The following is a 13330-nucleotide window of genomic DNA, read 5'->3' as shown; positions in this document are numbered from 1 at the left end:
CTCTTTTTTTTTTTTCTCTTTTTTTCTTTTTTTTTTTCATTCCCGCATTGATGCGTTCCGAGCTGGAGTCTTCAGGAGACGACGCGGTCCTCACCTGAGCGATCCGGCACCATTCCCCCGCTTGAAGGTAAGAGGGGAGGAAAAGGAGAGAGCACCGACGCTGCACTCCTTCTCCATGCCCTCATTCTTTGCTCCGGGGGGGTCCTCAGCAGTGATTTTCCCCTGCTTATTTCTCTTCCCCCCCTTCCCCCCTCCTCTTCCTGGAGTGCTGGGGTAGTCCTGGGAGAATGCCTGCAAGGGGAGAACAGAGGACGAGCTCTAGCTGCAGGCTGGGGCTGGTGGGGGCTTGGAGGGGGGAGGTGGACATGGAGAATTGCACAGCATCTGTTCCCCGATAGCCTCTCCTGGGGAGAGTGGTCCAGCCAATGCTTTAGCCCAGGATGATAAACACCGGGATGCTCCAAGCTTGGTGCTGCTGGTTCCTACAGCATCTTTAGTTCTAAAGCTGTATCTACAAAGGAGGATGTGACAGCATCTCTCGGGGCTGGGGTGGGATGCTTTCCTCCACCTGAGCACTCAGGTCATGTCCTTGGCCGCTGTGGGGACAGCTTGTTCTCATTGCATGTGTGGTCTGGGGACAAAGCTGGCCTCTCTCAGGGCATTCACCCACAGCCATGCGGCCAACACCAGGGTCCTTCCTATCTGTTGTCCTGCTTCCAAAGGACATAGGAACCCCCTGCGTTGTCTGGGTCAGACAGCAGAGCAGCCCCAGAGCAGTGGGAATGGAGAGAGATCCAGGGTTGAATGCAAGGAAGGTGACAGCAGGATGATCTGCTGCTTTGAGCACTATCTGGTTAATACAGCAGCTGGCTGGGGCTGAGCACATGGACGGTGTTTGTTCTGCAGGATGGGGGGGCTGTGGGGGAGAGAAATCCCCCGAGGGAAGATGGCTTTTCATTTCCCCCTATCGAGCGGTTTCAGACAGGATTATTTATATTTGACATAACAGATCACCAAACTTGGAAGGTAGTGGGGGTGTGCTCATACTCATTAAGGTAGACAGTTTTCTGACAGAATAAATTAAGGGTAAGAGAAGACTGCACTCTGAGGTTCAACAGATTGTCTTCCAGCCTAAAAACGAGCAGTGAAATCAGCATAAAGCCTCGATGGTAAAATCGTGCTCTTCCATGATGGATGGCTGTCATTTTAGGAAACCTGGCTGACATCCCGATGCTTAGAGTGCAGACAGTGCTCCTGGGTGACCTCACTGGAGCATCCGTACCGCTATGACTGGGGTTTCTGTCATTGCATCTGATGTCCTCACTGAGTAAGCAGCTAAATTATAATGCAGTTAAGGGAAGTGAGTTTATGTAAATTGTGCATAAACTCAGTGCACGACTTGTCCTCACAGCTGCCTTTAGTTGCTGGCCCTGTTGTGGTGGTGTGTGAGTAACAGAATGCTGTTGGCAGCCTTTTATGGCTGTTTCTCTTCTCATCTGGAATCAGCAGCAAAATGCACTGTGGCTGTCAGTCGGTGAAAAGAGATTTCAAACACCTTAAAGACCGTGCAGCTGTAATTAAAGCTGTAACCTCCTTCCTCTGCATGTCAGTGTTCCTGTGCAGAGCAGTGACGAGGAGTCTTAGGAAACTGCTGGTGCTCCAAAGAGATAAAGAACGACAGCAAAATCCCCCCAAAGTGACTGATGCTGATTTATCACCCCGTAGCTGGGGGCATGGCCAGCCAAGAGGTATTTGTATCTGGCAGTGCTCCTGATGTGACAATGCTGAGAAAGAGCAGGGGAGGGATGGAGGAGAGGGAGCAGGTGTTGGGTTGAGCTTGCCGCTCATTCCTGTTCTAATTTACACTTTTCCCCACGTCGTTGTCTATCTCCTTCTCTCCTCGTGATCTAATTCATTACAGTTGGCAGGATTTGTTCACCTTTTGTTAAAAAAAAAATCATGTTCCAACATTGCAGTTTGGCAGAGAGACTAAAAATATGTAGGGTGATGGACTCTGACCCTGCCCAGACCTTTCAGCCCCATTGGAATCACAGCGGGGGCCAATCCAAACAAGAGACATCAGCAACCTCCAAGCCCCGCGATCCCTGCAGGAGCAGCCTGGAGCAGAGGTCAGCTGCAAAGGTTGGAGGAAGATGAAAAGTCGTGACAGCATTTTGAATCATCCTCAGACAGCTTAACAAGGGCCGTGACCCATTTAGGGCAGCTCTGAGCACCAGGGGAGGACCTGGCTGCCATGGATGGTGCGGGTCGCAATGTGCCCATGTCAGACACGGCGTGGGGACAGGGAATGGGGCTGAATCAGGCTGAAGTCACAAGGGCTGGCTCTGCAGAGGACTGGCGATGTGTTTTCAGCTGATGATGCTTGTTGGAGAAGTCATCCATCCGTGGGAAGGCCGATGCTGAGGAGCGGTGACGAAGCCACTCCTGGGGATGGGCTGCTCAGCACCCAGGTGCTCCTGGCTCCCAGCTCCTCTTCTGTTAGAGGAGGATTTTGGGGTTCGGCAGTGCCAGCACAGCTGATGTCACGCCATCCCTGGCCATGTGCTGATGCTGCACAGTGCAGACCTGAAGTGAGTCAGGCGTGGAGCTTTGGTCTCCCTCTCCCTTCAGATAGGGATCACACCCGCAATGAGGCAGAGCTGGTGCTCATCTTCATCCAGGCTGAGCCAAGGCTTGCTCCCCAAGCCCCCGCCGGCTGTCCCCAGTGCTTCTCTCTGCATTCCTTTTCCCCAACACCGAAGCCATTCACAGTGACAAACACCAATCCAAGCAGTCTATGAGCTCACCAAGCTGTGCTGGGCAGGAACACACGCATTGTCCCCCATCTGCAGAGCATGAGCTGACAGTACCTGCCCAGTACTGCTCAGGAAAGGAGCAGGGCTGCGTCCCACCACCCTGGGGCACACCACTGTGCTTTTATCACAGAGATGGAGACTTGTCATATTCTCTCTGTGACATTATCCAGGCAATCCGCCCTTGGTGCGTTTCCAGAAATAGTCAGGTCCACAGTAGACACGAGTGACATCTGGATGCATTACTGTTGAGTTTGGAAACATTCAGTACACAAGACAGGATCTATTGTTTAAAGGTTATTTCGAAAGACTCCGGGCGATTTATCCGGCCATGCAATGAGGAAAGCCTTAATGGCACTGTGATAATTGCCTTTTTCTAAGGGACCTTTCAGAAGAAAGTTAGCAGAAACCCGAAAGAAAGTCTTAGCCTGTCCTCGGGACGTGATCCAAACAGAAAATATGTGGATTTGTTTCTGTTTGCTTCAGTGCTGTTGGATCAAGGCTCAGCAGTGTGTGCCTGACTGCTGGCTCCTTACCTCGCCCTGAGGGCACTCTGCAGGGGATGAAGGTGATGATATCCCCATCAGCAGGGATGGAGCCTTCTGCACCACCAGCTGTAGGGATGGCTTTAGGCCACACCGTGGCTCTGCCCTTGGGCACAAGCTCATCACAGGGTCTGAGCTACAGAAGCCCATAAAACTCATTACTATGTGAATTGCAAGCGATGGACGCTCTGCATGGCTGAGATTTCCTAACTCTGTGCTGGAGGGGAGCGAGCTGGGAGGAAAAGTCTTTTGTCATTTTATATTTCCCTGGGCAGAGCAGTCCCTTATTCTTCTGCAGCCTGAGCATCTCAGCTGGACCGTAATGGAGCCAAGTGGCCCCTGGTAGCACTGCCCATTCCTCCTGCACCTGCAGAGCTGGCACCACGCTGCCCCTTTACCCACCAAGAGGTTCAGGCTGAGTTTAAAGCTTTAATGAAAGCAAACACCTGTGGTGAGACAAAAAGCTGGAGGGTGCACAGGGGATGCCTACAGCTTGCGATGGGCTCAGCCATCCCTGTGCCCCAGATCTTGTCCGAACTCAGCTTTCCCCTAGGAAATAGTGTGTGCACTGAGCTGATGTGCTGAGCTGCTTCAAGCTCCCGAGCGAGCATCCCCCTTTGAGCCAAGCATGCTGCACTGGCTTTGCCCTGCACTTTACATCCGTATCCCTTTTGCTCTTGGAGTGGATTTGGATTCATTTCAAGCTCTGTTGTGGGTTTTCCTGCCCGAACTCTGGCAAACTATTAACTCTCGTTTTTCTGTTTCTGTTGTCTGCCTTTCCAGCCAGACTGCAAGCTGCTGTGTGCAGGGAATCCCCCACCCCGGGCTGCCTGCAGTCCCACAGTGACCCTGTAGTGGTTACCCCTGCTTTTCCATCACCCCTCGCCCCCAGCAGATGCTGCCCAAGGTGCGGATGCCCGAGCTCTGCTCGCATCCCTCTAGCGGTAGCCACACTGCTCCACCAGCGCTGGGGATATTATGGGTTATATGGTGAAGGCTGGGTTGTCTTAGGGAAAACCCGGCCAGACCTTCACTGTTTAGGTTGATGAACACTCAGTAGCAGCTCTGCTTTGATATAAATAGTTGCTGCGATTTGATTCTGCTGCATCTTCAGTTGTAGAAATCACTCACGGTACAATGGAGCGCATATTGCTGCCCTTTAGTTAACAGAATATACGTGTGTTACATTGCAAGATACAGTGCCTTTAGTGGAAATGCAAGCCAGGCTCCCTCAGGGGAAAAAACCACAGTATTGATGCTGCTGGAGACTCAGCTTTGAGCAGGGATTTGAGATTTTGGTGCCCTGGGTGCTGGAGAGGCTCAGGAGATACACGGCCTCGAGGGTTGCGCAGTGCCTGCAAGCAGGGATTGGCAGGAATGCCATTTGGAATGCTCTCATGTGGAAGGAAAAGGATCTCTCTCCTTCTGATGGCTTTGCCTGCCGGGTAGCTCAGCCCTGGGAAGATCAGCAGTGGGATCTGGGGGAAAATAGCCGTGCTGCCTGCGTGGGAGTGGAGGTGGGAGCAGGAGGATAATGAACGTTGATTGGGGCTTGCCATTAGGCAGACTTCGTGGCTGGGTTGTGATTTTGCTGTTATTCCCCTGGTTGTCTCTGGAGGACTGATTTGCAACAGTTTAGCATTGCTGACAGCCCAAGAGTTATTCCCGATTCTCACAGTGGCTGGTGGGATTCAGCCCATAGAAAGTGGGGTTTTCTCGGTGGCATTTATTTTCCCTTGAGTTTCTGGCATCAGACTTTTGTTTTTGTTCTATGCTGAAATAAAACAGGGTAGGTTAGCGTAGCAGAAATGCTAAGTCAGGGCTTGAAGCAGTGATTGAGCACCTGGTGGAAAGGCAGGGCCAAGCCAGGGCAGCTCAGGTGTTTGCAATGCACTGAGTGACCAGAAGGAGCCAGGATCCACCCCTGCCCAGACCTCATTTAAGGGTTGGCAGTGGAGATGTGGGTACCTTTTTGGAGGTCCCTGCACACTTGAGGCTTTCTAAAGGTAAGCAAATTTTCCTCTTTTGTTTTTGTGTTCGTATCTACTGTGCTTGGAGTTGTCCTCATTTGTTGCAGCTGCAGACTTTGCCACCCTGATATTATTGCTGTGCTTTCCATCATGTTATAGCATTGAACTTACAGAAAATGCAAGCCTTTGATACCAGATTCTGAGAAACCAAGCACTGATCTCACTTGCTCTCTGGGTGCCTTTGTAAATAGTCAGAGGGCAGCTGGACTATTGTCTGAGATCATAGAATCATCTGAGCAGGAAGGAGCCCTTCAAGGCCATCTGGTCCCATTCCCTGCCGTGATCAGGAGCACCCACAGCTCCACCAGGTGCTCAGATCCCCTGACCTTGGGTGTCTACAGGGATGGGGCACTGCCATCTCTCTGGGCAAGCTGTGGTAGTGCCTTCACCACTTGACTGGAAGCAAATAAAGCCATAAATACTGCTGGGTTGTGGCAGCACTGTTGTCTGTGGAGTATTGGAGTTCTAAAGCTTAGAAATGGGTAAACCTTTAAATGCTGAAATGCTGTACCCAGGGCTTCTGTTTTGCTCAAAAACAGAGATTTGCAGATGTTTGGATGCTCAGGGGTCACTGGTGGACACCCATCCTTGGGCCTGAGAAAAGCCATCCCCAGCTCAGCCCACTTTGGCTCTGGGGATGTGGGGAGGATGCACGGGGAGCACTGCTGCATCGCTCTCCAGGGCTTCTCTGGATCAAGGAGTCATTTCAAAGGCAGTGCTTGCATCGTTCCAGTGCTGATGCCAGGCAAAAAGATACATCGCATGTGTTTTGATTTCTGAAAGATGCCATCCCTGGGAACAGTCGATATTTCAAACATTTGATCTCAGCAGCTCTGCTAAGCCCACGTGCTTTTAAGTAGAGCACTTTATGTGAAGGTTTTCCCTGCTCCTTTCTTCGCCTAATGATGGTTTTCAGCTGAGGTCTATGAATTACTTTATCACTTCTGCTTTTTTGATTGCGGTGGGTTTTCTCCCTCTGATCTCTCAGAAAAAGCTGTAGCAGAAGTAAGAAGAGGGAAATAAACGGGAAATTTACTGAAAACGGTTCAGCAGAGTTGCCAGCAGTCTGGAAATTACCCTCTCAGACGACGGTCTGTATTAATTCCCCTGATGCAGCAAAGATAAATCCCTATTAGAAATGAGAACATAAGGAGATTTTACTGCCCATAAGGAAACTCCTGATCACAAGCCATGAGGAAGCACATTGCCTTCTTTTCTCTCTGTTGATTCATGCACCATGCTAACTTGCTGGGCTGGAGTGGGAAAAACACCCTGCTTGCTTTCCCTTGCATGGGTTCAGCCTGAGCTTTTGTGTGAGCAGTGTAAGGCTGTAGCTATGGAAACTCCCTACGTCTTTTTTTTTTTTTTTTTGTGGGGTTTTGGTGTTGTTTTTAAGGCAAAAAGGTGTGTATATCTCTGTGGAAATCCCAGGTGCTGCTGCTCAAGCAGCCCTGGAGGTACATCCATGGCTGCTGCTCATCTCTCTGGGGCAGCCAAGATCAGCTCCCCTGTCCATGACACCCAGCGGAGACCCTACATGGGGTAACTCACTAAATGGGGTGAAAGCCCTTTCCTGTAGCTGGACAGAGGATGCTCCTTGGAGCTCCCAGCTTGCATCATTTAGTGAGCCCCAAGGAAACAGTGCTTCCTGCTGTCCCCAACCCATGGGCCCATTGGTCCTGAGCAAACAAGGCTCAATTGAGCTGTTCGTAGATCTTTTGCAGAACACCTTCCTGTCCTTCTGAGCTGCGCTCTCACCTTGTGGAAATGCAAAGCTGAGCGGATTTACTGCTTTGTGGAATTGTACCCTGTGTGCATCCTTCCTTCCTTCTTTTCCCCATCCTGATGGAGGGCTGAGCCTCAGCACCTGTACGGTCCTGGATGAGGTGGGACTCTTTGCTCCCCCCCCCGGCATTGTCACATAGAGGAGCACAGAGCTCACCACAGCTCAAGGAATCACTGTGACCTGGTGATGTGCTGCTGTGTGACAGCCTTCCTACTGCCTGGGCCATCCTGGCTGCGGTGTCACAATTCCTCAGAGCTTTGCCCTTGTCCTCTGCGTCAGCATCAGTCACTTGGTGAGAACTGCTGAAGACAGCTCCTGCTCCCAGCCAGGTGCTGTCCTCTGCCAGCAGCATCACACTCTCTGGGCAGCATTTGCAGAAGGACAAATCCCCCTTTTTTCCAACTTCGGTGCTCAGTTTTCTGCTCGCTGGGTCTTTGTAACCTTTCAGCTGCTCTATGCTGGGTTATGATGGAGATGGAGCAGTCCCCACTGGAACAGAAAGAAGTGGAAATCGAGGCAGAGATGGATGGCCAGGAGCAGCTCCTTGCTAGGAGCTCTCCCCACCCTCTCTCTTATTTCCCCCTTAGCACTGACTGCAGCTTATCTCAAGCTGCTAATACCAAAACCTGCTCTCTGATGCTAATATCTCAGGCGGACTAAGCCGCAGTTCAAGAGGAGATTAAATGATGCAGGGTGGAAAGACAGCCTGTCTTGCTTTTTGTTTTTTCCTTTCTGAAGGAGTTCAGACAGCTTAGGAGTGTTCTGGATGACAGCGGATGTATGGAAATAATTCTTGGTGCTTATGCAGAGCAGGGTTGTTTGGGCAGGGACAGATGGGATTGAGGAGGGCGAAGCTTTCCAGTGTGGCTTACCCTGCTTTATTCCAGGTGTGCTGGAGCAGCTGCCAACTCCTTCCCTGTTCCCTTTAATATGGAGTTGGCAACACCTTGAGAAGATCCCAGGGCACTGCAATGGCACCAGGTGGTGTTCCTCCTGCCCCCCCACAGCAGCACCACTGCTCTCCTTTTTGCAGCTGCAATTGCTGACATCCACGCCTGGAGTTGTGCTCCCTAAGCCTCAGTGCTGCTTTGATGAGCTGTGCAAATATTATTTTAACATCAGGTGTGATTTAGTTGTATTGAACAACATTATTGCTTCTTTATTGCTGCGTGCGTGTTCCCTCTTGCTCTGTGCTGGGGCTGGCATCCCCTGAATTGATTTGCTTGTGGGCATTCAGAAGTGAGCATTCAGAAGGCTCTCTGAGCTGGTTTCTGTTTTAAATCCTAATTAGGGTGGGGGGATCCCAAACTGTCCTATGATTGCCTGGTTGTTGCAAACTTTCCTGTGATATCTGGTGTAGAAAAACCCAAAACTCGGAGTGGCTGTAATGTATGTTATGTTTTGGGCATGCTGTGCTGGGTTCTGCTCTGATGTGTCACTTGTGGGGATGCAAACTCACAGCGTATGGAGAAGTCTTCCATCTCAGGATGGAAGGAACATCAGGAACACAGTGGCTTTTCTGTCAGTTTTGGGTCTGCTGTGTAACATTTAACAAAGTGCTTTGGGATATAAAATGGTGCAGGATGATAATGAGAACAGGCAGAAGGAGTGTGATGTTTGACTGTCCCCATTGCCCCAGTGTTGGCATTGCTCTGGGAGCATTAACCCTAAGAAGGGGCAGAGCAGAGAGGAGCAATCCTGGGGCACGGAGGACCATACTGTGAGCTATGATAGATGCAGTCTTTATGCCTGTGTTATCCTGAGCATGCAGGAGTGGTGCAGCCCTGTGCTCTGGGTGCTTTGCAGCTGGGGAGCCTCGTTCTCTGCCCGTATTGCTGGCAGCTGCCTGGTCCATTGGCTCCCTGTGTGCAAAGCCTTGTGCTGGCACTCTGCCCTGCTGCTCTGAGCAGCCCAGCTCTCGTTCATTGACTGGGTAGGATTACAGGAACTAGGAGAAATGCAGGAATCAGGCTGCGTTGGCCACCAAACGTATTTGAGCTGCTGCTTCCCCTTTTGGGTTCACCCTCTGGCAAAACCAAGGCACAGGCAGGGTGTCCCACGTTCCTCCTTTTTCCCCCTTGCTGATCTCTTTCCCTTTCTTCCAAAATGGGGTGTAATCAGAAGGATTGGCATCAGGATGTGCATGGAAGAGCTGGAAAATGGCTGCTCTGTGGGTTGGGTGTGCTGCAGAGGAGCAGATCTCAAGCTGGCAGGAGATGCAGGGAGCGTGCTGCAATAAAACAGGCCATGGGCTTACCTGTGTGTGGGTGAGGTGCAGTGTCTTTATGACTGGAACCAGTGTTCCCATCTGAGGTTCAGTTTTGGAGGCTTGCTGTCACGGCACCCCAAGGCTTTGGGGTGACTGTTGTGATGGGATGGGAAAGAATGGGATAGGGTGCAATGAGTGTAGACTCTGCTCATGGAAAGTCCTGATCGGAAGGCTTTTCCTGCCACAAATCCCACAGTCTGGTTTAACCAGAACTTGAGGATCTCCTAAAGAAATCTCAGTGTGCTCACCCTAGCAGTCCCCAGCTGTCTTCCTGCAGGTAGCAGCAGAGTCCAGTATCCAGCTGTGTCTGCAGCATTGCAACATCTGGAGCAAGGGAAGAAGCCATCGGTCAGGGGTTGGAGCCAGTGAGAGCTCTACTTCTTCCTTCTCCAAGCTGCAAGGAACACAGAAGCCCATTTTTCTCTTGCATCGAACTCTCTATCTGCTGCAGGCTGAAACTACTCAGACATAGATATCCCAGGCAAGTGGCACAGGGTTGTGCCTGCAGCAAAACAGCCTGGAGCAGCTGTGCAGGAAGGTAGCTTAGGTTTGAAGGGGGGCTCAGGTATCCTCCATAGCTTGAGGGCTCCTCACCTTCCCCAAGGACATGGAAGGAGCCAAGTGGCTGTAGACACGTCTGCTGGTGCCTGCGTTCCTCATAGTGAGGCTCCTGCATACCTTCCCCAAGACCACAGCGGAGCTGCAAAGCACTTCCTTTTACCAAGATATTTATTACTGAATATATGAACCTGGGAGCCTGCAGAGCGTGAAATTAGGAACAAATGTAAAAAGGAGGTCTAGACAGGAATTGTTCTGCTTATGGGCTTTTTTTCCCCCCCCCCCCCTCCTTCCTTTGCACGCTGGAGAGTTTAATGCTTCCAGGTACATGGTTTTAAGCAGACAAGTATGTTACGGGAGGAAAAATATTGTGATGCAAATGGTGTTGCTCCAAGTGGAGCATTGGCTGTCATGCCATGCATGGCTAACCACAGGGCATCAGGGCTTGGGAGGGAGGAATGCAGAGAAAACTGCTGTGTGCTCCCCTTGCTTGCCCCTGGGGCATGCAACCTTTAATTCATGGTGAGATAGCAGATGGGAGCAGCAAAGGTCCCAGGACTGGAGCACCAGGTGTGCTGCCTCATGCCCTTCCCTGAGCAGCTGATGCTTGCACATCGCTGCTGAAGTTTTGGAAGACTTGTTGTCTCCCTACTCTGAATCCCCACAGGGTTTTCATCCCAGGGATAGGGCAGGATTTGGCAGGGCTCTTACCCTGTGGCCGTACAAGAAGCTCTCAGCCATAACACAGCAGCACAAATTCCCCTGCTCCTACAGCTCTGCTCAGCAGCAGCATAAAATGTGATACTGCTTTATCCATTCAGTACTTACCCAACTTTAGCAGGACATTAAGCACCTGAAAATATGCCACAGATTTATTTTCTTTGGAAGCAAGTTAAATCCCTGACAGATACGGTTGCTTTTCCTCAGGTGCTGAAGTAATTTGGGTTTGGGGAAGCTGGTTTTTTGGTTTAACCTGATATCACGAGCTGGAGGCCAGCTTTGTTAAAGCACTTGTCGGGTAGGTGGTCACAGTTCGCTCCCTCTGTCAATTTATGTCACTTATCCCAATCTCAGACTGATGCCTGCAGCTCTTGGGCTATGAAGTGATGCTGCTGCAAGGAGGGATGTGTGTGCAGCTGTGACTGTCCCCATTTCCCCCCCCCCCCCCCCCTGGGTAAAGAGTTTGGCATTATTCTGCACAGGATGGTGGGAATTTCAAGCTTTTGGGATAGGGATGCTCAGAGCAAGCACTGCAGGGCTTGTGCTCATCTTGCACTGTGCATCTGCTCAGCTCAGGACCTGGGAGCCTCACACCTTTGTCATATCTGTGCTAGAACCTAGTTTCCCCTGTGGATGCTTTAGGGGGAGGGAGATGCTACTCCCAGACACAAGCGTGGGACTGCAGTGTCCCTGTGATGCTCTGGCCACAGCACTGGCTGCGATGCAGCTTTCAGAAGCATCATCTCATGTACCACCACGCTCCCTTGATTTCATCTTGGCCACAGCAAAGCAAGGAGACTGCACTGTGCAGCTTCATCCCATGCTGCTGCTTTGTGGGGGAGAGGAGTGCCTGGCCCTGCACTCCTTAAAGGCTCACTTAGCAGCTCCAGTTATTCCAAATTAAAATACCACATTGTTTTCATGAGGAAAATGGATTATAAGCTCAGAGAAAAAATGTGCACGGCTCCAACCCCCCACTTGCTGTGAAGCTCCAAGCAGGAGCCAGGCACGTGCCATAGGCAAGTCCCCATCCCCAACATGGAGCCAAGGGGCTGTGAGGCTCATGGCCAAACCTCATGCTGGCATCATGCAGGTTTTACTTCCCTGGGCCTCCCTCATGCATGCAGAGTAGCTTGGTGATGCCCAGACTGGTTGGCCAGGATGGGGTTTTTACATTGCAGGACCATTTGTACAACTCCCATAGAGTGCTGCTGCTGCTGCTCACTCTCAGCATCAATGTGCAGTCACTGGAGCTCAATTACTCAGCCCACCTGTGGGCTGCAATAACACTTAGCAAAGTTCTTCTGGGCTTTTTCCATCCTCCTCCAGCTGTCAGGTGGCACTGGGAGGTGTTGGGAGTTCCCCTGATGGCTTTCACAGTACTGGCATCCAGCCTGATCTCTTGCAGGAGGGAGACAAACCCCTCTGCTTGCAGCGTGCAGGCAGACCCAGTGGGATCTCTCTGCAAATGGTGGCAAAGTATCTCATCCTTTCCAGTCCAATCCCATCTTCCAACTCATCCAGTCCCATTCCAACCCTTCCCATCCAGTCCAATCCCATCTCCTCTTATCCCCTATCCCAACCCCATCACCCCATGTGCTCTCTGTTGCAGGCTGTTAATGGAGAAGAGGGCGAATGACAGCCGGGACCGTGGTCATCACAGGTGGAATATTAGCAACTGTCATTTTACTCTGTATCATCGCTGTCCTCTGCTACTGTAGGCTCCAGGTAAGGCAGGGTGATGTGGTGGGGATGGGATAGGCTAAACCAATCCCATCTCCCATGCATGATGTGGGAGCATTGGGATCCCAGCTGAGCCCCATCCCCATTCCAGTACTACTGCTGCAAGAAGGATGAATCCGAGGAGGATGAGGAGGAGCCCGACTTCGCCGTGCACTCCCACATCCCTCCGCTCCACTGCAACCGCAACGTAGTGCTGACCAACGGGCCATCCCTCTACAGCTCCTCACCCTTCAGCAAGAAGGCAACGCCGAGTCGCAGCGGCTGCCCGGGCTGCGGGCAGTATGAGCCCCCAACCTTCTTCTTGCAGGAGCCTCCCGAGGAGCTGCACAACGGCGGGGACCGGGTCAGTTTCCAGACCGTCAGCCAGGAGGAGCTCGACCTGCCGGTGAGCGTGGGTAACCTGCAGGCTCTCAACCCCAACCGGCTCTCAGCCATGCGTGAAGCCTTCTCCCGCAGTCGCAGCATCAGCACCGACGTGTGAGCCTGGCGCTGCACGGAGGACTTCTTATAATCCATCACAGTGTTTTAAAATAAAATTAAAAAAAAAAAAAAAAAAAAAAGCGGAGTTGGGGGTGGGGGGGGAGGGGGAAAAGTTGAATGTAATGTAATCTGCTGCATAGGCAGAGAGGAGCTAAACTTCAGTATAATGGAAGGGGAAGTGAGGGTGGCTTGGTGGCAGCTGGGACATGAGGTTTTCTAGTGCTGCGTTGCATTTCTTTTTTTCTTTTATAAAGAGGATTTTGATATTGTGCATCCTTTTATACAGAGAAAAATGCCCGTCATCCACAAGTGGCTGGGGGGCTGAGCTGGGAGGCTGCAAAGCTGCTGTGCTGTAGGGATATGTGGCACCTGGGGGCTGCTGGCCC

The 13330-nt window shown here is 51.5% G+C and overlaps 1 protein-coding gene across 2 annotated transcripts; it reads left to right on the top strand.

Moving 5' to 3' along the window:
* On the top strand, window positions 1-13014 carry FAM163B (family with sequence similarity 163 member B). Of its 2 annotated transcripts, none has more exons than XM_090121371.1 (3): window positions 1-127; window positions 12334-12449; window positions 12556-13014. In XM_090121371.1, exons 2-3 carry the CDS (start codon window positions 12357-12359, stop codon window positions 12943-12945), a joined length of 483 nt encoding a protein of 160 aa, XP_089977497.1. In that variant the 5' UTR covers window positions 1-127; window positions 12334-12356; the 3' UTR covers window positions 12946-13014. The 2 variants fall into 2 exon arrangements, with proteins under 2 accessions (XP_089977497.1, XP_031457273.1); XM_031601413.2 differs by lacking the exon at window positions 1-127 and adding an exon at window positions 5209-5364.
* Window positions 13015-13330: the final 316 nt, after the last annotated feature.

The sequence above is a fragment of the Phasianus colchicus genome, chromosome 19 (genome assembly GCF_987193195.1).
Source record: "Phasianus colchicus chromosome 19, bPhaCol1.hap1.1, whole genome shotgun sequence".
Taxonomy (NCBI): Eukaryota; Metazoa; Chordata; class Aves; order Galliformes; family Phasianidae; genus Phasianus; species Phasianus colchicus.
The sequence above is the reverse complement of the archived record's forward strand: the minus strand, read 5'-3'. Positions and strand labels throughout refer to the sequence as shown.

Coding starts and splice junctions, on each gene's coding strand:
- FAM163B (XM_090121371.1), top strand. CDS start 12,357: ATGACAGCCGGGACCGTGGTCATCACAGGTGGAATATTAGCAACTGTC. Junction 12,450..12,555: donor TCTGCTACTGTAGGCTCCAG/GTAAGGCAGGGT, acceptor TCCCCATTCCAG/TACTACTGCTGCAAGAAGGA.